Raw genomic sequence first — 26,968 nt, 5'->3', positions numbered from 1 at the left:
GGACTGTGAACCACAAGATCGGCAGCTGAAACCCACCAGTTGCTCCTTGGAAACCCTATGTAGGATCACTATGAGTTGGAACTAACTCGATGGCACTTAACAACAACAACAATACATCCTAATACAGTGAATTACTCTCTCCTATACCCAATAATGGAACTTTTCCGGGCTTCAATCATGGAGGGCGGCGGCGGCTAAACGATGTGCGACTGTTGTTTAGAGTTATGTATATATTATTGACCTCTGTTCCCTCTAGCGCTTGCATACCACTCTGTGTCTTCACCTGTCCTCTTCATTCTTCTGCCAACCACCCTTTTCTTATATATTGCCTTCCCCTTCCTTTCTTGTATATTGCCCTCCTCATCACCCAAGCTAACATCTGTCTACCCTTTAGCAAATGAATTACTCTCCCTGGTAACCATCAAAGAATGCTTCTTTTAGTATGAAAATCTTTCCTTAAGTTTTTACAATAATGGTCTGGTCTCACACCATATTTGTCCTTTTATGATTGGCTAATTTCACTCAACATAATGTCCTCCAGGGGAGTCCTGGTATGGTGCTGTGAGTTAATGCACCAGACTGCAAAACAATCTGAACTGCAAGGTCGGCGGTTCAAGCTCACCAGCTGCTCCTCGGAAACCTTATACAGGGTCGCTATGGGTCGGAACCAAGTTGACGGCGTTTAACAACAACAAAGGGAAATGATGTTGAACATTTCTTCATGTATTTGTCAACTACCAGGACACTTCTTCCTTGGTGAAGTATCTGTCTATGTGTTGTTATTTGCCATGGAGTTGGTTCCGACTCATAGCAACCCTGTACAGGGTTTCCGAGACTGTAAATCTTTACAGGAGCAGAAAACCTCATCTTTCTTCCACAGAACAGCTGGTAGTTTCAAACTGCTGACCGTGAGGTTCGCAGCCCAATTTGTAACCACTACTCTACCAGAACTCCTTGTCCATATGTTGTGCTCATTTTTAAACTGGGTTGCTTGTCCATTTCTTTTAGAGGTATTGTGGTTTCCTATAATTTTTAGGTATTAGTCCCTTGTCTGGTATGTCATAGCAAAAAAAAAATTTTCCTACTCTGTGGGCTCCCTTTTTACTTTTCTGGTGAAATCTTTTGATGCATATAAATGTCTAACTTTTAGGAAGTGCCAACACCCCTGAAACCTTAAAAGTCAATCGTTCACTTTCTGGCATTCTCCAAACCTTCCAGTATCTCATGCCTTTAAATAGATCCAGATCTCTATGTAATTTCCTCCTAAGCATAGTGGTAACGAATCGGGCTGTTAACCTCAAAGTCAGCAGTTTGAAACTGCCAGCTGTTCACAGAAGAAAAGAGGAGGCTTTCTGCTCCTATAAAGATTTACAACCTTGGAAACCCTGTACAGGGTTCGCTATGAGTCAGAACAGACTCCAAGGCACATAACAACACGTCAATCAAATTGCTCCTTAGATAATCTTCCCTCCCTACTCTGTCCAGCCCCATTGTTGACCATCTGAATGGATCCTTTGATTCTTATGCACCCTGACCTTTCCTAGTACCTACCAAAACTGTTGCTGTTATTAAGTGCCATTGAGTTGGTTCCCACCATAATGAGCCTGTATAGGGTTTCCGAGGAGTGGCTGGTGAGCTTGAATCACTGACCTTGCAGTTTAAACGGACTTTGCAATTGAGCACATTAACCCACAGAGCCACACCAGGACTTCACTGTTACTATTGTTGTTATATGCTGTGGAGTTGGTTCTGACTCATTGCGACCCTGTACAGGGTTTCTGAGGCTCTAAATCTTTATGGAAGCAGAAAGCCTCATCTTTCTCCCATGGGACAGCTGGTAGTTTCGAACTGCTGACCTTACAGTTCGCAGCCTGATTCGTAACCCCTACACTATCCAGAGCCCAATACTAAATCAATGCTAAACCTACCTCCTCTTCTAACTCCAGGCTTCTGAACTTTTTCTGAGAAAAATCATACCACCTTACAAAACTGCATTACAAAAAATTTATGGCCTTCACTCTGACTTGGTTCTCTCCAAAACAAACAAATTGTCTTGGATATCCAAGACAATTTATTTGTCTTGGATGGATCCCGCTCCCATTTCCTTTAACAGCTGACTCATACCTTTCTCAGTCCCATACTCATCACTACCCTCGGCAGACAACCTTATTATTTTAGAAAACTGAAGGAATCTGCTAACGACCACCTTCAAATTCCTGCTCCTTCTAGTATTTTGTATAAATGTATCTGTATCCACACTGACTCAACTATCTCCCTCATCTCATATCATGAAATTACCTTCTTTTCCAAAATCTAACCTTGATCCATTCATTTATTCATCCATTTATTCAGCAAATATGTACTGAGTGCATACTACTACAGTTGTTTCTAAAGAGCTATGCTACAAAGAGACAAGCTTATGAAATTTACATTCTAAAGGGGAGGAGGCAATGAACATGTTTTTTTCCCCTGCAAATAATGCACACGTGGTATGTTTTTTGCCAACCACACAACGCTCTCCCCCATGCTTTATTTTCATAAGTGCGCCATGTTAATTTGTTTTTACATGTTGCTGGCTTAAATTGACACCAAAAAGACATAATTAAACTACGATATAAACAGACCTAGCATAATCTAGTGGTTTCATTCAAGACGATCTGATAAGGTTTTCACACTGTTGAGTTTATGTGCTATAATTAACAACCTAAATTAATAGAAACAAATGCAGTTTCAGTTGTTTATGTTCCAATTACTGGGGGAAGTACCACACTTAATCCATGACTTACTGACCATGGCTGATGCTTTTTACTATACAATTTATGATCAAAAGTATCATTTGTAGATAATTTTTATACACAGAAGCAAGAGATTTAAAGAAAACGAACAAAATGATATGACTTACCTGTAACACAGGAGGTCAGATGAATAAAGCCAAAATTTACTTCTGGAAATGCCATGAGACAAGCGGGGTATTTGCATAGGTGTTCTATGCCAAAACAGTTTTACTTAATTTCCTCATTTCCTTGCATTATATGTGTAGGCATATTATTTATGTGGGTGCGTTATTTGCAACAACAAAAAATATAGTAGGTAAATTAGATAGCATGTTAGAAAAAGGGAAAGGGAATAGGACACATGGGGGAAGGGAGACGATACCATTTTTAATAGAATGGTCAGGGAAGAGACATGTGAATAAATGCATGAAGAAGGTGAGGAAACAAATTATGGAGTTATCTAGAGCATTCCAGGCCGAGTGAACAGCAAGTACAAAAGCCCTGAGGGGATAGTGAAACTGTCCTGCTTCGAGGATCTGCAATGTGTTTCTAGTGTAGCTACAATGCAATTACCAAAGAGGAGAAGAGTAAAAAAAAAAAGAAAGAAAAAGAAAGCAGAGCCTAGCACTTTCGAGGCCATGTCCTGTGAGTCAGATGGGGAGCCACTTGATGGTGCTGAGCAGAGGAGTGATACGCAATGATTTGGTTTTAAAGGACTGTTTCGGGGCACTGTGTTGAGAATATAATGAATGTAGGAGGCTCACGTAAAAGTAGAGACATCAGTGAGAAAAGCTGCCATAATCCTGGCCAAGGATACGCTTAGGGAGAAAGAGTAAGAACTGGCTGGATTTGGGTGTACTGTGAATGTAGAGCAAACAAGATTTTCTGATAAACTGGATGAGAGGTGAGAGGTTTTTGGACCTTAGAATATGAAAGTATCTCACTGGATGACTTATAGGAGACATTTGTTGTTGCTGTTGTTGTTTAGTGCCATCAAACTGGTTCCGACTCATAACGATCCTTTATAGGGTCGTTTCTGAGGAGTGGCTGGTAAATTTGAACCGCTAACCTTGCATTTCAAACCAACTTTACAGTCCAACGCATTAACCCACAGCGCCTTTGTTGTTGTTAAGTGCCATCGAGTTGATTCCAACCCATAGCGACACTGTATAGGGTTTCCAAGAGGCAGCTGGTGAGCTTGGACTGCCGATCTTACAGTTCAAACAACTTTGTAGTCTGGCACATTAGCCCACAGCACCAGGTCCCCACAGCGCCTAGGCCTGAGTAAATGAATGGAGCTGCAATTTTCAAATAATAACGCAAGGGATAATCTTCTCTAGTCTCCTCTGGAATCTTGTTCCATTAGGCAACTGTTCTTACTATTGCTTTAATCAGTCTCCTAATCTCTCCCTCCTGGTACCTTCTCATCAACCTATTAACATGTTCATGTATTTTCCAATCTGTAACTACCATACAAAGGAGCTCTGGCAGCGTAGTGGTTACGAATCGGGCTGTGAACCACAACGTCAGCAGTTCGAAACTACAAGCTGTTCCGCGGGAGAAAGATGAGGTCTTCTGCTCCCATCAAGATTTACAGCCTAGGAAAACCTGCACTGGGTCACTATGAGTCAGAACCAACTCCACGGCACATAACAACAGCACAGCTACCATACAATCTCTCCCCTTCCTATCTTATTCAAAACTTCCTGAAGAAATAGTATAGACTAAACTCTGATACCATCATCTGCCCATTGAAACTCTTGAAACTCAAGTTTCAAACCTGTATACAAATATCCTTGCATGAAATTTTTCAAATGAATTAATGTCCTGACACTCAACCTCCCTAGGTACTCTTTCCTACAAATTATTTGCCAAATTTCTCAAAACCCTTACCCGCTCTACCAAAAAGAAAAAAAAAAAGCCATATTCAACTCTTACTACAAGCCATCCCCCAGGATATGAAACACAGCACAAAGTTCCACACAAAGAAGCCTTTTCATCAAGGTGTTTAAACCCACAGGATTTCCTTAAACTCTAGAGTATATATGTTTCTGTTAAGGATAAAGCTTGCTGTTAGAAATGTGATGGTCTGTCCTATGTTGGGAGGTTCTAAAATCAAATACAGGGTAGAATGGGGTGGTAGGAATAAAGAGAACTAACAGACCCCAAATAAGATGAGCAGAAGTCTAGCTGAGCTCCAGTCAATCTACAGAACTGTGAGAAATAATAAATTGTTGTTGTTTTAAGCCACTAGGTTTTAGGTTGGTTTGTCATACAACCACAGACAACCAAAACACAACCCACACATACTCTCCAACTGATCACGGTCAATATTGAACTCATTATCCTTCCTCAATAGATCTGTATCTTTCTTTATCCAAACTTCCCTCTCTGCCTGTGTCATACAACTTAGTAGTGCCACTGCCATCTCGCATACCTAACTGAGGGAGGAGGCCCCTGCCCATAAGACTTTGAGGCCTAAGTCACACACAAAGGAAACTTAACAGCTTCTTCTGCTTTTGTAGAAAAAGCCGCTTATCTAAGAACCATCAATGAGAAAGTAACATGGTGGTCTCACCACTCAGCCCTATATAATAATATATAAAGCTAGTATGGAAAACTGTTTCAGGAAGCTCGTATTTGGAACATTAGTCCACCGCTGTTCACTGGCAATAAAGCCTCTTCCTCTAATATCACTGGTGTTCGGGTAATTTATTTTTCCTGTTTGAGTCTTGTCTTCCTGCAACATAACCACGCAAGCTAGAAACTCAGAAATCATTCTTGATTTCACAGCTCTCTTTCACCCTCTAAGTCCTGACAACTTGACCTAAAAAGTCACCTTGGATGCACGTCTCCCTATTCTCATTACCACTTAGCCTGCCAAACACACATTGCCTTTAACCTGATGATGGCAAGCAGCTTCAATGCTCTGCCTCCAGACTCAACTTCCTCAATTCCTCCCCCAGAAATCTAAACCACAATGTGCCACACCCACTGCCACACCCACTGCTTCAAAATCAATTTCAGACTCAGAGATTCTGTGACCTAGGCTGCTGCCTTTCCCCTCAGACTCATCCAAATACAAATGCAGATAAAAACTAATAAGAGATTAACAACCAAGGCCTCCAGGGTAGGAGAGGCCAGTGGTCTAAACAAGGTCAAGAGGGAAGAGTCTGTCCCCTGCCCTCTAAACTCGCCCACATGCAGAACTTTGCACAATAACCAAAAGCTGGAAGCAACTAGCCCTGGGGACCAGAAGCTGTCTGGGTGTCTCTGTCATATGAATGGTGTGGTTCCCAGATTAATTATTGAGCTTCAAAAAAAAGCTATAGATTTGACAGATTTGATTACAAAAAAAAAAAAAAAGAAGATAATCTGTAAAAATTTACCATTATCAAAAGGTGAATGACAAAATATAGACAAAAAAAGTATATCTACTATGTTTGGCTTTCTACTCCCGTAAAGATTTACACCCTCTGAAACCCTATACAGGGTCGCTATGGGTCGGAACCGACTCGATGGCACCTAACAACAACAACAACAATTATGTTTATCAAGCACTGGTATGGCACCATAGGGTAAGCACTGGGCTGCTAAATGCAAAGTCATCAGCTCATAGTGTCACTATGAGATGGAATCAACAGGAGAGCACACAACAGTACCGCATGTAAATGACAAAGGACTAGTATGTTAAATGTGTCAATAATGCCTAATAATTATTACAATGACTGTCCCAATAGGAAAATGGGCAAAGGAATATTAAGAAAAAATTCACCACAGAAGAAAATAAGAGACCTGAAAGAAAAGGAAGGATGAAGGAAAAAAGGAAAAAACAGAGAGAAAAAGGAAAGAAGAGAAGGAGAGGAAGAAAGAGAGAAAGAAAACATGCATGAACTTAATAAGATACACTTCTGAGGGAAGTGTAAATTACTTTAATCTTTGCGGAAGCTATTTAGTAAGATGTATCAAAAGCTAAAATATGCATATCTTTCAATTCAATCAGTTCACATTCAGAAATTTATCCTAAGTAATAAAACAAGTATTCAAAGGCTTAAGAAATACTCATTACAGCTGTTCTATAATAACTATCCGCTAGACTGCAAAATCAGTTTCAAATGCAATATCAGTGGTTCAAACTCACCAGTTGCTTCTCGGAAAGCCCATACAGGGTCCTAGGAGTTGGAACCCACTCAATGGCACTTAACAACAACGACAACTGAGCATCTTTTCTTATGCTTGTTGTTGTTGTTAAGTGCCATCGAGTCGGTTCCGACCCATAGCGACCCTGTACAGGGTTTCCAAGGGTGTAAATCTTTACGGGAGTAGAAAGCCTCATCTTTCTCCCGCAGAGCGGCTGGTAGTTTCGAACCGCTGACCTTAAGGTTCGCAGCCCGATTCATAACAACTACGCTACCAGAGCTCCTTTTGCTTAGTGACCATTTAAATATCTTCTTTGGTGAAATGCCTGTTCAAGATCTCTGCCCATTTTCTGATTGGGTTGTTGGTTTCTTTTGTTAGGTTTTAGATAGACTTGCATATCTTTTTAAAGAAAAGAATATATTCTACTTCAGCCTCTATAACCTGTTTTTCTCATTTAGTGGCACATCCTAACAACTTTCTATGTTAAAATTCTGTGTTAATATTTCTGTCCCTGTTGTATGGATGATTCATAGTTTATCCAATTTCCTATTGTTTTTGTTAAGTACTGTGGAGTCGGTTACGACTCATAGTGATCCTGGCACAGGGTTTCCAAGGCTGTAAATCTTTACGGGAGCAGAACGCTTCATCTTTCTCCTGCGGAACCGCTGGTAGTTTCGAACTGCCAACCTTGAGGTTAGCAGCCCGATTCGTAACCGTTATGCTACCAGAGCTCCTTAATTTCCTATTACTAGGTTATTTACATATTCAGTTTATTTATGTTGTTGTTGGTAAGTGCCATCAAGTCAGTTCAAACCAACCTTGCAGTCAAGTGCTTATTCTACAGCGTCACACCAGGACTCTATTTGTTATTGTTGTTGCATCCCACTGAGTTGATTCTGACTCATAGCTATCCTATATGTTGTTGTCAAGTGTCATCAAATCAGTTCTGACTCACAGCAACCTTGTATGGGGCTTCCAAGGAGCGGCTGGTAGGTTTGAACTGCTGACCTTGTGGTTAGCAGTCCATTGCTTATTCTATAGCTATCCTATATAACACAAAGAACTGTCCTACAGGGTTTCCCAAGGCTGTTAATTTTTACAGACAGTGAGTAAGGAAGACCATAGAATTGATGCATTTAAGTTACAGTGTTGGCAAAAAAGATTAAAAGTCCCATGGACTGCCTAAAGAACAAAGCAATCTGTGTTGGCAGAAGTACAGCCAGAATGCTCCTTGGAATTCAGGATGGCCAGACCTCATCTCTCATACTTCACACATGTCAGAAAGAACCAATCCCTGGAGAAGGAGATCATGTTTGGTAAAATGGAGGGTCAGTGAAAAAGAGGAAGATCCCCAATGAGATGGACTGGCACAGTGGCAGCAGCGTTGGATGGGCTCAAATGTAGCAACGACTGTGAGGCTGGTGCAGGACCTGTTTCGTTCTGTTGTGCACAGGGTCACTATGAGTTGGTACTGACTCGATGGCACCTAACAACAACAATCTTTACGGGAGCTGATTGTCAGGTGTCTTCTCCCATACAGCTGCTGATGAGTTTGAACCTTTTAGTTAGGAGCTAAACACTTAACCATTTCACCAGCAGGGCTCCTTATGTTAGCCATTAAAAAATTAGAGAGAAGCAAGTCAAACCTACAATGGGATACCCCCTCTCACCCACATTAGAATGGCAATGATTAAAAAAAAAAAGATGTTGGCGAGCTTGTGGAAATGTAAAGTGGCACATTTACTGTGGGGAAAAAATGGTAATCCCTCAAAAAAATTAACACAGAACTACCATATAATCCTGGTGTGGCACTACAGTATCAGCTCTGAACTGCTAACCGTAAGTCTATACCATGCCAATCCTAGACATATATTCAGAAGTGACGGTAAACGCAAACAGAAACCTGCATGCCAATGTTCACTGCAGCCCTTTGCACAGTAACCAAAAGCTAGAAGCAACTTAAATGCCCATGAACGGATGAAAGATAAACAAAATGTGAAAATACTGATAATGGAATAGTGTTGTTGTTATTAAGTGCTGTTGAGTTGATTCCAACCCATAGCAAACCTGTATAGGGTTTCCAAGGAGCATCTGGTGAGCTTGAACCACCGACCTGGCAGTTCAAATGACTTTGCAGTCTGACACATTAGCCCACAGCACCACACCAGGCCTCCATTACTCAACCATAAAAAGAAATGATGTCCCTGAAAATATATACAGAGCAAGTAAGGTCAGCTGCAAAAGAAAAAAATATTGTATCATTTCACTTAGTGAAATAAATATATAAAAACCAAGCATTAAGGGTGGGAGTCCTGGTGTAGCACTGTAGGATTAGCACTGGCCTACTAACCACAAGTTGTGGTGTTGGAGGAGAATACTGAAAGTGCCATGGACTGCCAAAAGAACCAATAGATCTGTTCTGGAAGAAGTGCAGTCAGTGTGCTCCTTGGAAGCCAGGATGGCTAAACTTCGTCTCTCATACTTTGGACATATTGTCCGGAGGGAGCAGTCGCTGGAGAAGGATGTCATGCTGGGTAAGGTGGAGGGTCGGAGAAAATGAGGAAGACCCCTAATGAGATGGATTGGCCAGGTGGCATCATTGATGGACTCAAGTGTGGCAGCGGTAGTGAGGTTGGCCCAGGATCGGACATTGTTTCGTTCTGCTGTGCATGGGGTCGCTATGAGTCGGTTCCGACTCGATGGCACCTGACAACAACAACAACAACTAACCACAAGGTTGGCAGTTCAAAACTATCAGCTGCTCCTTGGAAACCCTAAACAGGGCTGCTGTGAGTTGGGAAGCGCTTAATGGCACATAACAACAGCAGTGGGTGGGCGGGCAAGGGGGAACTGAGTTTGTCACCAGTGCTGGGATGACTTGGGAAAGGATAGTGAGAACAGGTACCCTGCTTGAAGAAGACTATCAGTGCTGCTGAATTGTCGATGTAGAAATTGCTGAGATGGTGTATGTTTTATTATGTGTAGATTTTCACCACAATCAAAAATTTAAAACACACATACACAAGTCTGAAAAGTACACACCAAAATGGTAATCCATGGGACTGTGGGTAATAGTTCTCTCTCTCTCACATTCTCTCTCTTTTTTTTTTTTTTGGTAGCTTTATGATCTAGTTATCAAGCTAACACTATGGATTATAAAAAATTGAAGAGCTCTACATTGGTTTCTTCCATATCAATCAAACATTATACATGGAACTAGCATTCATTTTAGTTTCAAGTATTCCAACCTCTACCACCAAATACCCAATATCATCTTGAGGGTCTTCAGCAGGCCCTTATTTACACGTGGTGGTGGTGGTTATGGGCTGTGGAGTGGGTTTGAATCTAGCACTAAACAGTGGTTTATAATCCTGGAAACCTGTGATTTCAGATAATTGAAATAATGTTACAATTGTGCCTAAAATGTTACCTGCCAGTGAAGAAGAGGGCTGGGAAAGAGTAGGGAAGGGAGAGTAGACAGAAAGGCAAAAGGCAATAAGATAGGCTAAATCCCTAAGGAACTGATACTCAACTCTTCAAAAAAAAATGATTGTAAGAGCATTTAATTAGTAATATCAAATGGTATCCAGTTATCTCTTCAGAACTCAATGCTTCTAGAACATGAGATACATGAAAATAGTTGTGTCAACAAGAGACCCAAATCCCATGTACCACAGCTCATGTACTTTCATAGACAAGACCCTCACACTCTCATTCAGAGCATCTTTATTGTTACACACAATTCTAACAAAGTTTAGACATCTGGTCTCCAAATCCACAGCCAATTAAAAGCAACAAATTAGAGGAGAGGCACCACTTCAGGAAGGCAAATTGTTAGCAGCAAGAAGGGACAGTGATAATCAGTCTCGTAAGAAACCATGAAACGCCATAAAGCAAACATGATATTCAAAAAGGACAGCAATAGGGCTGCTTTATTCAGGGACAGCCTGTCTAGCCCACACTGAACAAAGGTCCTACTAGATCTCTAACAAACATGACCTATAACAACGGTGAGAAATAAATGACCCATTCAGATATGTTAGGCCACCACTTAAGGGTCAATTTGTCATACTGTGGTAGCTTGCATGGTGCGATGATGTTGGAAGCTACACCACCAGTATTTCATGTTTGGTAAAGTACAAAGCCTAAGGTGCACTGGTGGTACAATGTTTAAAATACTCGGCTGCTAACCAAAAGGCTAGTGGTTCAAACCCAACAGCAACTTCATGGGAGAAAAAGCTTAATGATCTGCTCCTGTAAAGATTATAGCCTAGTTACCTTAAGGGGTGGAGTCCTGGTGTGGCGCTGTGGGTTAATGCATGAGACTGCAAAGCTGTTTGAACTGCACAGTTGGCAGTTCAAGCTCACTAGCTGCTCCTCAGAAACCCTATACAGGGTCGCTATGGGTCAGAATTGACTCGACAGCACATAACAACAACAACCTTATGGTGCAGTTCCACCCTGTCCCATAGTGTTTCTATGAGTCAGAACCGACTTGACAGCACACAAAAACAGCAACAGAGTTCTAGAAGCCCAATGAAAATGAGGGAAAACTTCAGGAGATGGACTGAAAGAATATCCACAGCAATGGATTCAAACACATCAATGATCATGAAGAGGTGCGGGGCTGGGAAGCATTTTATTCTGTTACATACAAGGTCACCATGAGTCAAAGTCAACTCAATGGCAGCCAACAACAAGAAGAAGATGCTAAGAGCCAGAAGGCAGTAATTTCATCATTTGACAGACAAGGAAGCAGCGGTCAGAGTTGGGAAGCAATTTATCCAGATTTCAGGGCAAGTTCAGTGGAAGTCACTTGACTGGCTCAGATAGGAAGCACTCTTTACCTACTTCTCTTCCTCTGTTTCACACGCTCTGTTGCTGTAGTTAAGTGCTGTCAAGTCGATTCTGACTCATAGGGACCCCTTACAGGAGCAGCTGGTGGGTTTCAACTGCCACCCTTGTGGTTAGCAGTCAAATGCTTATCCTATAGCACCATACCAGGACTCCATGTTTATGCTATAGAAGACAAAAATTATATTTGTTTCAGAAAAAGTCTTATCCAGACAATGAGTTTTTAAAAATCGACAAACTCTCAAGGGCCAGGAGAAGCTGTTTCTTCAGAATGAGTCATATGAAATGGGCAGTCATTAAAACTAGGACATCCTTTTTAGATAAATTTCAACAGCATCTAAATTTTTTATCTAATCTCTTCTGTCTTTAAAGTTAGCATTTAAATAACCTTCAGACTTCCTTTACATACTTAAGAGACTCATACCTTATATCTCTACTGGTTTAAAGTTAGCATTTAAATAACCTTCAGACTTCCTTTACATACTTAAGAGATTCATACCTTATATCTCTACTGGAGACTGATAGTTCCAGGCAACCATAACTTAATATCAGCACTAGAAACTCACATGACTTTTTGGAAAATGTTACACTTTGTTTTACATTTTCTTTCTCAACTATACTGAAAATCTAGAAGGTGAATGGTTCTTATAACTGTAATAAGTTACATAAAAGTCCCAAGTACAGATGTAATATATTATTGCAATAGGAATTAACAAAGGTCTGTCTATCTCAAATGCAGTATCTGGTCTCTCTGCCAGTCCCATCAGTGAGTATGAGGAAGTACCTGATATATTCAAATACTCATTTAGTTATTAGTTTATTCTCCAGTATCCACTGATGCACTGTTCAGATTTAAAACCAAATACCTACTGCCATCAGAGTGATCCCAACTCACAATGACTTTACAGGGCAGAGCAGCTCTGCCTCATAAGGCTTCCAAAGCTGTAATCTTTATGGAAGCAGATGTCCACAGCTTTCTCCCAAGAAAGTTAGTGGGCACCAACTTTCTGGTAAACAGCCCAGCACCTTTACAACTGTGCCATTAGGGCCCCTTGGAGAACATCGTTATTATCCTTTTGGGGGGGATGGGAAGAGTACTGGATGTCAGATTTTCCCCAATTCTCATGGGTTACACCTTCTGCTCAAGCTAAGATTTTTCCAAAGCCAAAAGGCCCATAGGAATTGTTGCTTCCATTACTGCCCATCCCCACCGCCCAAGAGTTTCAACCTTCTAAAAATAGTAGATAACAAAAGCTTGAAGAATGGGGTTGGGCTACACACCCTCCCCACCAAGAGAAACTAAACAAGTGTAAGAAAACTAGAAGCTAACCAGCATTTCCTGAAGACAAGATTCAATGACCAGGAAAAATGATGAGCCAAGGGGCTAGGAGGAGACCTGCCACCTTCATAACTGCTGTTCAGACCCGCCTCCTTGAGACTTAAAGTCCACTGCAGAGGCTTGGGTCCTCTCCCTTCTTCCTGTACATCTCCCATTTTGTCCTCAAATCCATGCTCAGTACAAGTGGGACAATAATCTTTCTCTCATCCCAAAGGTTCCAGTACAACAGCTGTTAAGTGTCCTTGACAAACAAATGGAATGGTCTTACACTGCTTTCCCCAGGATTTATATTCCAGATGAAAGGCATCATCATTTAAGGTGATTATAATGAAAATAATAATCTAGCATCAATGTTACGCTTAGCCTTCTACTATAATCACACAGGCTGCTGTATGCTCTCATCCAATAATCTCTCAAGTTTTCAGAAATCAGAAATTTCAAAGCCTCAACTGGCACTGTAATTCCATTGTTTGCCAAGGTTAACTGAAACCCAAGGAGAAAACTGACCAGTTCAATTGTATTCACACATTGCAGACCACAACTAAAACTCCAAGTATAACCAGTCAACAATTTTTCAATTTCAGCTCAGGGATAAAGCTGCCAAGGATCCCGTTTCCTTACAGTTACCAATGACTCAACAGAAGAAGACTGTTAAAATACACATAATAAAATGCATAAAGATAATTGACTGGAAAATAATAAATTATTCGTTAGTTGACGAATAATATTAAAGATAATAAAGGGTAAGAAATGCTGTAGCTAGCATCACCTTAATGTGCCAATATTCATTATTCCTTTGTGATTTAAATTCACTTTAAATGAAAAGGTATTTTTGTTTCTGATATGAACACTGAACATCTGATTTACTGATATAGGCAGTTTTGTTCCTCAAAAAGACTCAAAATACTACAATACTTCAACTTTGCTAAGATAAGTATGTAACATATGCAAACACACACAACTATGTTCCCTAAAAAAGGTTCCTCGAAGTAGGTTGGGGTTCCAGAGAAAAGAACAATCTACTTCACAAAATCCTCCTGAACCATTTCAGTCCTCACTGACCTCCTTCCCTTCAACCCCTCTAGAATTTACAGACTACACACTGTACATTACACAACTCTGTATTTTAACAGGTATTGCCTTGTGGGGTTCACTTGTTGCTTGTGTCTTGGTCACATCATGTCAATGACAAGGGAAGGAGCCAAGTCTTCCATAATTCCTTTATTTCCCATAGCACCTTAAGGAGAGTTGAGAACATATTCCCACTGTCATCGAGTCGATTTTGACTCATAGTGACCCTAGACAGAGATACTGAGACTATAAATCTTTATGAGTACAGGCAACCTCATCGTTCTTCCATAGAGCAGCTGATGGGTTTGAACTGCCGATCTTGCAGTTAACAGCCCAATGCCAAACCCATTAGATGCTCAATTAACCTTGCTTACTCTTTGCTGGCTGAGCAAGCTGTCTTGGATGCAGTCTTCACTTACAGTTGTCTCATTTCATAATCACAACATCTCTACAGAGGTAGGCAGGGTAGTTATTACTCCAGCAGTACAGATCTGAAAGCAGCAGCTCCCGTAGGTTAAATGAATTCTCCAAAGCCACAGTGACAAGAAATAGCAGTGAAAGAACTTGAACCCAAGGCCCCTGAAAATTCTTCCTCATACAAAGGATTGTCAATACCCTCTCTTGTAACTCTCTGACTTTTAAAACTTCTTTGTATCTGAGCCTCTCTATTAACTCCAAGTCAGGAAATGCTTCCACAACATTTGAGGGTTGCTGAGATATGGGTACACAGGGAGACTTTTTTAAAGCTGAAAATTCAGCAGTAAAGTAATGTTACAACTCCCCTCAGCCAGCACTTACAAAGACTTGCCACTTTACCTTCTTGGGTATACTGGTTTATTTCTGGAAATATAGAAACACACATATACAGGAAACACAGAAAATGTAATAAAGCTTTTTAATCATAATTGTTGAAATTAACTGCCACAGAGTCAGTTTCAACCCACAACAACCCTGTAGGGTTTTCAAGGAGTGATTGGTGGGTCTGTACCACCAATTGTGGCGCTAGCAGTCCAGGGCTTATCCTGAGAAAAACTGTGTGTTCATTGATTTTGAAAGCATGAATTCAAAAATTAATTTGCCTAAAGTCACATAACAAATCTGTCCCTTCTGTGCCATCCTTGACTACTCTCTTCCCACACTGCTCAATAAATCATGTTGGTTCCACCACGGAAATATGTTTCAGAGCCATTTGAAGTTCTTCATCTTCCTGGACCAGCCCAGCTTCTCTTGCCCAGAATACTCATGTGTTGCTTCTTCCTACCACTAATCTTCCCTGTTTCCAGTCTCCTTTCCAAACTGCTGCCATTTATCTTTCTAAAATTCACAACTGACAACTATGTGCCCCTACTTTAAACTTGACAGCTCCCAGGCAAAAAATGTACGTCAAATTGTTAAGTTTGGGCACTCAGGCTCTGGACTCTGTGTGTCTTCTCAACATCACCGGCACCCTTTTCCACCATTAGCCCTGCTGCCCTCTACAGTACCAGTGGCCAGCTCATGGTGACTCCATGGATCACAGTAGAACTGTGCTCCATAGGGTTTTGCATTTGTTTTTTTAAGAAAAACAAAAAACCACCATTTATTAGTGCACATAACTGTGGGTCAAGAATCTTGAAGCAGCTCAGTGGGTCTTCTGGCTCTGTGTTTCTCACAAGACTGCAACCAAGATGTTGTCTGGGGCATGGGTCTCATCTGAAGGCTCAACTGAGGAGGAGCCAATTCTGTGCTCTCTAGCATGGTTGTACGTAGGATTCGGTTCCTCTTGTGCTAAGGGATCGAAGGTCTCAGTTCCTCGTTGAGTGTTGGTCTGAGGTCTCCCTCATTTCCTTGTCATGCAGGGCACATAGGGCAGCTCACTCTGTGGCAGCTGGCTTATCGCTCCATCCTACCAGAAGGGGGACCTTTCCACTTTGGTCCACAATGGTCTCCACACAGGCACATAGACAATCCACTGGAGTATAAAAGAGAGTTCCTCATTATTTTTCATCTTGAAAAATAAAACTTTATCTTTATTTATTATATGACTCGACATTAATGCTCTCGGTCAGTCCACATCTCTTACAAATCTGACAGAATCCTGAAGGCAGTGTGGGACTCCACACAGAGAGGCACTACACTCACACGTACTTGGTTAAGTGGATATACTGATTACATTGGTATAAATGAATGAATCCTCATTAAAAAAAGTCCTACAGAGAAACCATGAATGAAAGATAACACAGGCATAATAAATGAGGAGCCCTGGCAGCGTGGTGGGTTACAGACTGGGGGCTAACCACAAGGACAGCAGCAGTTCAAATCTACCAGCGGCTCCACAGGAGAAAGATGACACACTCAACAACAGAGCTCATGAATACAACTTACAAACCAGCATACACACAAACAGATGTGTGTGCCTTTAAAAAAAAACAAAAAAAACTGGTAGTACTAGTTTACCAAGAAAGTTAAGAAATGATTGCTGTCAATCAAACCTGTACTACAGAATTTTCTGAGATAAAGAAATATTCTCTATCTACATTGCTGTGTAAAATGCTAGGCACTAGCTGTTTCACTAGGATCCACAATAAAGACCCATGAAAGCTGCAGGCAAGAAGCAAAATGACATACTGCATTGGGAAAATCTGCTGCAAAAGACTCTTTAGAAGTGTTCAAGAGCAAAGATGTCACTTTGAGGACTAGGGTTTGCCTGACCCAAGCCATGGTATTTTTCCACTCACTTCATATGCCTGTAAAAGCTAGACAATGAATAGAGAAGAATGTAGAATTGATGCATTTACATTTTAGTGTTGGCCAAGGAATACTGAACAATCCTTGCGCTTCCAGAAGAATGAACTAATCTGTCTTAGAAGAAGCCTACCCAGAATGCTCCTTAGAAGCCAGGATGGCGTGACTCTGTCTCTCAGTCTTTGGACATGTTGTCAAGAGGGGAGAAGGTGTCCTGGAGACGGACATCATGTTTGGTAAAGTCGAAGATCTGCTAAAACAATGGCTTCACAAGAGGCTCAAACCTAGGACAGACTGACTGAGAAGGACCAGGTTGGGTTTCATTCTGTTGTACATATAGGGCTGCTCTGAGTAAGAAAGTCCTGGTGTGGCGCTGTAGGATAAGCACTGATGTACAAGGTAGGTTTGAACCACAAAGTTGGCAGTTTCACTCACCAGTCACTCCTCGGAAACCCTAGAAAGGGTCACTATGATTCGGACCCAACTCTGCAGAACTTAATGACAACAATAACATCTGCATGTGGCTATAGAGTACTGCAGCCTCGGAAACCCTGTATAGGGTCGCTACGAGTTAGAACCGACTCCACAACACGTAACATTGACAACAAATAGAGTATTGAAACGCAGCTAGTATAATTGAGAAAATGAATTTTTCTTTAATTTTAGGTCATTTAAATTTAAATTGGAGTCCATTGGGTAGTGCAAACAGTTAACATACTGGGCTGCTACCAAATGGTAGAAGGTTTGCGTCCACTAGAGAGTCTTTGGAAGGAAGAGGTAGCAATCTACTTCTGAAAAATCAAATCCATTGAAAACCCTATGGAACACAGTTCTACTACAACACACATGAAATCACCATGAGTCAGAGCTGACTCAACAATTCGTTATTAAATCACATGACTACTGCACACTTGAAATGTGGCTAGTGCAACAACTAAGGAAATGAGTTTCTCTTTCATCTTAAGTCATTTAAATGTAATAATGAAACCTAAGCCATATGCTAGGAGCACTGGTCACATAGTGGCTTATGCATTGGGCTGCTAACTGCAAGGCCAGCAGTTTGAATCCACCAGCTGTTCCATGAGAGAAAGTAGAGGCTTTCTGCTCCCCTAAAGATTTCTGGTAGCGTAGTGGTTACGAATCGGGCTGTGAACCGCAAGGTCAGCAGTTCGAAACTACCAGCTGCTTCGCGGGAGAAAGATGAGGCTTTCTGCTTCCGTAAAGATTTACAGCCTCGGAAACCCTATTAAGGGTCGCTATGGGTCGGAACCGACTCGACGGTACTTAACAACAACAACAACAAAGATTTACAACCTTGAAAACCCTATACAGGGTCACTAGGCTGCTAACTAGGTCTGCAGTTAAAACCCACCAGCCAGTCCGGAGGAAAAAGAGGCTGCCTGTTCCTGTGAAGATTTACTGTCTCTGAAACCCAAAGGAGCAGTTCTACTCTATCCTAAAGGGTCACTGTAAGTTGAATTGAGCAGATGGTAGTGGGATCTGGCTAGGGGCTACCATCGTAGACAGCACAGCGCTGGCCCACTAACAGACTACTAACTCCAAACCAAACCCAGTGACATCAAGTCAATTCCAACTCATAGCGACCCCACATAGTTTCCCAGACTGTAAATCTATATGAAGCCACTGGTGGTTACCAGTCCACTTGCTTATCCTACAGCATCACCAGGGTTCTGTTTATTACGTTAAAATGTACAGCTCTGAAGCAAACAATCCTCTTTCCTGCTTTTATAACTGGCATGCTAGTCTCTTTGCCTAGAATGCCTTGTCCATCTGGTAACAGGCTGTGTTTGAAAACACACCTCAAATGTCACCTTCCTGTACCTTCTTTCCCTGACTATCCCCCAAACTTAGTCACTCTCCTGTCTCCTTACTCCTTTTACATCCCTCCATTACAGCACTTAAAGCCATTTGCTTATGTGCCTGAAGTCCTGTATTTTGAGTTCCTTAAGACAGGGCCGTGTCTTATTCATCTCTTCACAATGCCCAGCACATAGTGAGTGTTCAGTAACATTTACTGAATGAGGCAATGAAATGAACCAACAAACGTTAATCTCCCAATTCACACAGCAGCACTCCCTCTGACCCACCACAGTGTGGCTCTGGAAAAGCAGGTGGGAAGCTATTCATTGCAATCTCACAGTGCTAGATGCTCCTTCAATAGACAATAGCATTTCTATTATTATACTTTGGGGCTCTTTCAGAGGCAGATGTCACAGTTATTTCTTAAGTAGGCTCAGAAAGCATCCATCCTTCAAAGAGTGTAAGATGAAGGTAGATGGTGGCACTAGGCCCCTTTCTGAAGTGTCAACTTTTAAATACTCAAAGTTAAGTAAGAGGCTCTGATGCAGCAATATGTTTTCATGTGTGATTTACTAATATTCATCAAGTCTTTCCTGTGTACTCTACAAGAAGTGTAGCTATCGAGGTCCAAGTGTATGCCTCCCCTCATACGCTCCCACAAGAAACCCATGAGAATCTGTTTTGCTCTCCTCCTCAACTCTCATCAAATGTGCTTGATTTTTCAAAAAGACCAAAGGAAAGGCTTTGACCATGGAAAATTGCTTCTTCTGGGCTTCATTTCTCAATTCTAGATTTGGCTATATTTAGCCAAGCTATAACCATCATCATGCCTGAAGCCAGGAAGAAGACACCATTCACAAACCACCCCCTGAAAAGCTGCAGTTGCCTCTAAAAATCAACTTAACAGCAGGCAAAGACATGCGAAGTGAGGGGGAAATGAGTGTGGGGTCAAGAGAGTGTCTCTGGCACCTAACAACACACCTCTCCACCCAGCGTCCAAAGCACACCATAACCTTATTCCTATGCTCTCCAATGTACCATCTGCTCAAGTCAAATGTCCCCAAACCTCTCCTGTTCACTCCCATTTCGCTCTCCCATTTGCTGCTGTGCAAATTCTTCAAGCTTCTTGCCTCTCAGCTATCTCCAGTAGAAACCCTCCCTGACCACTTCTTTCCCAGGCCCGTGAGGATCCCAAGCCCCACAATTAGCACAAGGTTGAGGCATCAGCTGAAACTTGATTCAGTAGCTAGTCAAAGGGTCACTAAAGAAAGTGTGCACAGCCAGGAAGCAAATTATAAGAATTTTATTCTACCACTTCAGGTTCCTCTTTCCTTGATTCTGGAGGGGGAAGCTTGTGCTAACCAAAATGGCACTAGTCAGTATTTCCAGAATTCATCATCCTGTTTCCTCCTCACTCCTCTCCTTTGCATGCACTAGTCTCTCTCCCTGGAAGACCATTCCCATTCCTGCTCAAGCTGCACTTCATCTATACACCCTCGCATCTGGGGCCCTTTCCATTTATCATCTCATAAGCTGGTAGCGTAGTGGTTACGAATCGGGCTGCAAACCTTAAGGTCAGTGGTTCGAAACTACCAGCCGCTCTGCGGGAGAAAGATGAGGGGGAGAAAGATGAGGCTTTCTACTCCCGTAAAGATTTACACCCTCGGAAACCCTGTACAGGGTCGCTATGGGTCAGAACCGACTCGATGGCACTTAACAACAACAACATCAGTTTACTGTTAAAAGGTGCTGGAGGCTTATCTCATGGTTAATTGTTGGTCTAGAGTGCTCCTTAGAAGCAAGGATGGTGAGACTTTATCTCACATACTTCGAACCAGTCCCTTGACAAGGACATCAGGCTTAGCGAAGTTAGGGAAGAAAGTGGAAGACCTTCAAAGAGACGGACTGACACAGTGGCTGTGACAACGGAAAAATTCTGGGGATGGTGTAGGGCCAGGCAGTGTTTAGATCAGTGTACACTGGGGTGCTAGGAGTCAGAACTGAGTCCATGGCACAAAACGACACGAGCTCTTTGGACAGTGCAAATGGTTAAGATTACAAGCCAAAATGTTGGCACTTAAAACCCACTTAAAGTTGCGTCAGAAGACAAGCCTGGTGATCTGCTGCTGACTCTCTAACAACAGAACAACAACAACATGAGACACCTGAAGGCTCTGGTAGCTCAGTGGCAGAATTCTGGCCTTCCATGCAGAAGACCTGGATGGTACCGCTGGATAAGCACTGGACTTCGAACCACAAGGATGGCGGTTCAAGCCACCAGCTGCTTCTCAGAAACCCCGTACAGGGTAGCTGTAAGTTGGAATCGACTTCACAGCACTTAACAACATATACATATGTTTAAGGAAAAAGTCCTGATGGTACCACAGGATAAGCACTAGATTGCTAACCACAAGGTCAGCAGTTCAAACCTACCAGGTGCTCATCAAGAGAGAGATGAGGCTTTCTGTTTCCATAAAGATTAAAAGCCTCCGAAACTGTATGTGGGGTCGCTCGCTATAAGTCGGAAACTGACTTGATGGCACACCACCACCTAGAGTTGTAAGAGAAATATACGGAGTCTTACTCAGCAGTTCTCATGAATCCTAGATCTGAATTCCACTAGTGTAGGGACCACTGTGTCTACCTTATATAGAAGTGATAAAACTCTGGAATGGTGTATTTTTATTTTTACCATTTACTGTCTAGAGCAGGGGTGGTGGTGGTGGTGGTGGTTATGCGCTGTGGAGTCGGTTCTGACTCACTGCGACATTGTTCAGAGTTTTTGAGGCTGTAAATCTTTACAGGAGCAGAAAGCCTCATCTTTCTCTTGCGGAACAGCTGGTAGTTTCGAACTTCTGACCTTGTGGTTCACAGCCCTATTTGTAACCACTATGCTACCAGAGATCCTTAGAGCAGGGGTGGAGAACCTTTTTTTCTGCCAAAATTTATAACATCATTCACAGGCCATAAGAAATTATCAGCTTAGAAATTAGCCTGCTATATTTGGTCAAACATCTCATTAACTCGCCCTAACGTGATGGCTGGAACTGCAGTGGCTTTGGTAGGGCCGGACGTTCCCCACCCCTGGTCTACAGCATAGATAGGAGGTCACATCTAGCTAGGAACCTCTGATGAAAACCTCTGATTGGAACAATATTCTGATGTTTCCAGTAAGCTCCTTCTGGAAGCTCAAACCAAATCTTCCTGTCATATCACATGCCCATTAACTCAGACATGACTTAGCATCTCATCACATCTGCTCTGAGAAAGCCAGAAAGAAAATATCCTCTCCTGCACCCAGCTGACAGACAGCCATCTCCCAGCAAACTCCTAACTTAGAGCCTCCACTTTCCCCAGGTCAACAGCTCCTGCTGGGGGAGGGAGTGAAAACAGGCGAGCAGGACTAAGGAGGCTGTTGCCTCTGCTGCTGCTGCTGCTGCAGAAAAGGCTGCCATAGTCTCCTGCCTGCTCCAACACCTGCTCCTTAGATTCCCTGCAATTCCTCCCTCCATAGCATACACAATATCTGCCATCATGGAAACAGGGATCATCAGTGGGAGGTAGCAGCTATCAGATCTGTGTTTAAAGTCCCATTCCCCACTCCTCCCTGCATTGCCTGTCCATTCACGACACTATTCTCATTGTCCTTAGACAACTCTGGACTGGTGAGTAGGTCAGCATCTGGAGACTTACAGGAAAAAGGGCCCAGGGAAGGAGCTTGGCTACCTCAAATATCTGTTAACCTTTTAAGGAACTGTGAGGCCTCTGCAAAGAACATGGAGCCCTACCCACCCACAATGAGGGAAAGGGATTACTGCCTAACTAGCCTTCATATTCCTCCCTAATCCCCCTACACTACATAAATGATGTGATGTAACCTAATGGTAAATAATGGCTACTATTTCTTGAACACCTCAGAAGCGCTTCATTTTGTATATGTTGTCTTTATATATACTATGTCATTTCATCTTCAAGACCAGCCCTTAAGGCAGCAGTTCTCAAGCTTGAGATTCTATCAGAAGTTTTTCAGGAAATTTAAGCCCCCACACCCATAGTTTGGGGGTGAGACCTGAAAATCTGCATTTCTAACAAGCTCCCAGGTGGCCCAGGTTTCACTCTTTGAGAACCACTTCCCTATGAAAATAAAGATTCCAGGAAGGTTTCAAGGGTCTTGTCCAAGGTTTCACAGGTGGTAAACAGAGCTCATAATTTGAATCTATAGCTCCCTGACTTGACAGCCAGTGCTCATAACCACCCTACTCTACGTGTTAATGGAGGCCTGCTCTTCCAAATCCACGGCTACTACACACTAGCTCTCCCTATACTCAAAACCTCGAGGTGCCGTTATACTTTGTAGGTGCTTCAGGCCTTTTATACTGGCTCCTAGGAGACAAAATAAAAAACAGGTAGCACCTAGATCAGGGGAGGGGAACCTTTTTTCTGACAAAATTTATAACATCATTCAAAGGCCATACAAAATTATCAACTTAAAAACTAGCCTACTGTATGTATTTGGTCAGTTAACTGTTATTGTTATAGTTAAGTGCTGTCAAGTCACTTCCAAGCCACAGCAAATCATTGTTGTTGTTAAAATGCTCTCCAGTCTGTTTCCACTCACAGCGACGCTGTATAGGGTTTCCGAGAAGCAGCTGGTGAGCTTGAACTGCCGACCCTGTGGTTCGAACCAACTTTGCAGTCCAGCACATTAACCCATAGTGCCACACCAGGACTTCTCAGCCTGAATGTGATGGCTAAGGATCCCTGGCTGCATATATGGTTTATGAGCTGAGCTGCCAACCAAAAGGTCAGTAGTTTGAATCTACCAGTTGCTCCGTGGGAGAAAAATAAGGCTTTCTGCCCCCCTAATAATTTACAGCCTCCAATATCCTACACAGGGTGACCTCCCACTGATGATCCCTGTTTCCATGATGGCAGATATTGTTCTCATCGACAGGGTCGCTATGAGTTGGAATCAACTCGATGGCACATGACGATCATCACCAATGTGTTGGCTGGACTCCTGGTGTGGCACTATAGGATCAGCACTGGACTGTGAACCACAACGTCAGCAGTTCAAACCCACCAGATTCTCCTCAGAAACCCTATACAGCGTCGCTGTGAGTGGAAACAGATTGGAGAGCATTTTAACAACAACAATGTGATGGCTAAAACTGCAGTTGCCTTGGCAGGGTCACACCAAATGATTCTGCAGGTCTTATACAGTCCACGGGCCGGACATTCGCCACCCAGATCTAGATGGAGTCCTAGTGTGGTGCTGTATGACAAGTACTGGACTGCTAACCACAAGGTTGTCGGCTCAAACCCACTAGTACTCCTCGGAAACCCTATACAGGGTCGCTATGAGTTGGAACGGACTTGACAGCGCGTAGCAACAACACATATCTACATACTTCTAAGAGCCACATGTTCAAACTCAATTTTAATCAAAGTATATCACCAGACCCAATTTCTACAGCCAGTTGGAAAAAGCTCAAGACAAGTTACTCCTTTTCCCCTGTCTCTACACAGGGGTTAAAATCCTAACCTCTCATCTGTGGAATTATAACTTTTAAAAAATTGTAAATCTATCCATCTCCCGAAACACTCAGAGTCTTTGCCCATGCTGTCCCCTACCTAGCTAACTACTATTCATTCTTCAGGTCTGTATTTAGAACATTTCCTCCAGGAAGCAATTCTTGACTCCCTAAGAAAGGCTACTGCACCCTAAGCTTTCTCCATGACAACGCTTATTACGCTCTCATAACTGGTTGTTTTCGATCTGTCAGAGTAGCTTACAGACTCTAGCATCTGATTTAATAGCATATTCCCATAGCCTACCTAGCACAGTGCCTGGTACATCATAGGCACTCCATAACTATTGACTGAATGAACTCAGATATCCAAGCCTTAACTTCCACATAAAAATATCAGAATGCATGATGTAGCAGTTCTCAGGGATGAATCTTGGGGAAGAAGAAGGGAGCCTAGATAACAAAGGCCAATTTTGCCTTTTCTTTTCTCCATCACTGAGAACTGAGAACAGGCACAGCTTAAGAGTAGCACGATCTATAATGAGACAGCATCCTAAATGAACAAAATGATCCTAGACTATAAGATCAGCAGAGGCCATTCAGTAATGAGGAAAGAGCACTGCACCCCCTCATTCTTTCTGATTGCTCCTGCACACACACATTCACACACACACACACACACACACCCTCTCCTCCATTTCTCCACCCTGCTGCAGTCAAGGGCTTTGGCACAAGGATGAAAGAGAGAGATCAGACTCAAGGGTGCGGATCTGGCAGCGGGCACAGAAGCATCTCCCATCCTGCACCAAAGCCCACAGGAAGGATCCAGAGAGACAGTGACTCAGGCCGCGGATTAAGTCCAGCTAGAGCAGCACTGAGAATGGAAAAGAGCAACAATTTTACAAAGGCATGATTGTCAGATGTATATTTTTTAAAACAGTGCTTTTAAAAGTACAGGTTTCAACCCAGAGAACCCAGCCTTGCCGAATCTAGAGCTTACACAAGCTGAGAGCCAAACATAGCTTCTTCCTCCTCCCAACCCATCCGCCTGCAACACTCACCATGACAGGCATTTCCCAGACCCAGGTCAAGACTCAAGCTTCAAGCTTAGCTTGCAAAAGGCTCATTGTGAAGGGGCTTCTCAGCTTTCTCTCCTTCTCCCCAGCTAATCAAGAGTTTCTCCCCCATATTGCAGCAACAGAGACCACCCCTTCCCCCATCCCTTCTCAATCTCTAACAACCTACAGCAGGTTAACCCCATCCAATTAGTATGAATAGCTTCATGCCAAGGAAATTGCTGCTTTTATTAAAAATAAAAGCACACTAAGCAGGTAATGGGCTGTGCAAAGTATGAGTCTAGCATAATTATGAAGGTCGAGGTTAAGGTTATCAAAAGAGACATGCAAAAAGATTCCCCTGCAGCCTGGGGGATAGATATATATCTACTCGTTCATAGCTACACAGATGCAAGCACACGTAAGATATTGGCACAGCAGATCTAAATAACATCTTTTCCACCAGAAGAAAAACAAAACCAGAGCCACCCAGTTTTATCTTTAAAGTAATTCTTTTGGTTTAAAAAAAAAAAAAAAAAGGTGAAAGAGGGGCCTACTGAACTGAATTCAGAATAAACTACATTCATTTCACATTATTTTTGTTATCTTAGCTCCGGTCTCCAGACCTAATTACAGTTGAGTTAAATCCTAGTCAAATCCACATTCCCATTCTCTGAAAATCCTCTTTCTTCCAATGCCTGTTCATGGACGTGGATAAGTTGGTTAGGAGAAAGGTTCCCCATCCCCACCCTTCAGCCTTCAAGTATTAGGAGGATGACAGGCCCACTACCCGGCATTTGACGTCAAGCTTTACACTTTCACACATACGTTTTCTCCTCCGATCTTCATAATTCAGTGGTTTGAGGGGTTTATTTTAAATTAAAAGGTCACTGAAGTAAACAATTTCTGACAATCTTCCCCCATCCCCATAAGCCCTGACACTTTCAAATCTCAGTTTTAAATCTTTCAAGGACAATGAACCACCGGGCAAGAGGAGGGGGAAGGGAGTGGGGGGGGTGGTCAACTGGTCAAAACCCATTCATACAATCAACAACTAGACAACCAGAGTCCTGCCGCATCAGCACACGATTTTCATTTATGGAGCCCTGAAAGGGTCCCACCGTACCTTCCGCCAACACCTCGTCCACAGTGACCTGCTGTCGCCCGAAACCAAAGACCCTTCCGATGTAGCCACTGCCCAGGCCCGAAGTGCTGCCCCCTCCTCCGCTGGAGCCGGAGCCCAGGCCAGAGCTGCCCTGCTCACGCCGGGAGTCGAAAAACTTCTTCATCTTGCAAAAAGGAAGCAGCAAAGCAAAATACCGATGGTTTCTAGATTCCCCCCACCCACCCCCCCAAAAAAGAAAGAGATCCGAGGATTTCTTCTCAGATTTCAGCTCGCAGAGGAGCCACCCGAATCCGGCCGTGGGGGTGGGGGCTGAGAAAAGATGCCTATAGGAATATGCGTGTCAATCGCGCGGCGGGTCCCCTCCTCCTCAGGAGAGCGATTCGTATAAGTTTAAACCTGTGATGACAGAGGAAGAAAGAGGATGAATCAGTAACACTTAAAAATTCAACTGCTCAGTCCTAGAAGGGGGTGCAAAAGCCATCATCTTAGGCAAATGCTTCATGCATTTTCTTAGCGAAAAAACCTCTAGGATT

General features: G+C 42.6%; 1 protein-coding gene across 1 annotated transcript in view; it reads right to left on the bottom strand.

Annotated features, from left to right (window-relative positions):
* The window catches only part of AAK1 (AP2 associated kinase 1), a 229,753-nt gene extending 203,121 nt beyond the window's left edge, over positions 1-26,632 (bottom strand). The window contains exon 1 of the mRNA XM_006862930.1: positions 26,436-26,632. Within this exon, the coding sequence (XP_006862992.1) occupies positions 26,436-26,598 (163 nt within the window). The 5' untranslated portion in view covers positions 26,599-26,632. The remainder of the gene's footprint in view (positions 1-26,435) is intronic.
* Positions 26,633-26,968: the final 336 nt, after the last annotated feature.

The sequence above is a fragment of the Chrysochloris asiatica genome, unplaced genomic scaffold (assembly GCF_000296735.1).
Source record: "Chrysochloris asiatica unplaced genomic scaffold, ChrAsi1.0 scaffold00052, whole genome shotgun sequence".
NCBI lineage: Eukaryota > Metazoa > Chordata > Mammalia > Afrosoricida > Chrysochloridae > Chrysochloris > Chrysochloris asiatica.
This window is presented reverse-complemented; position numbering and strand designations above follow the sequence as displayed.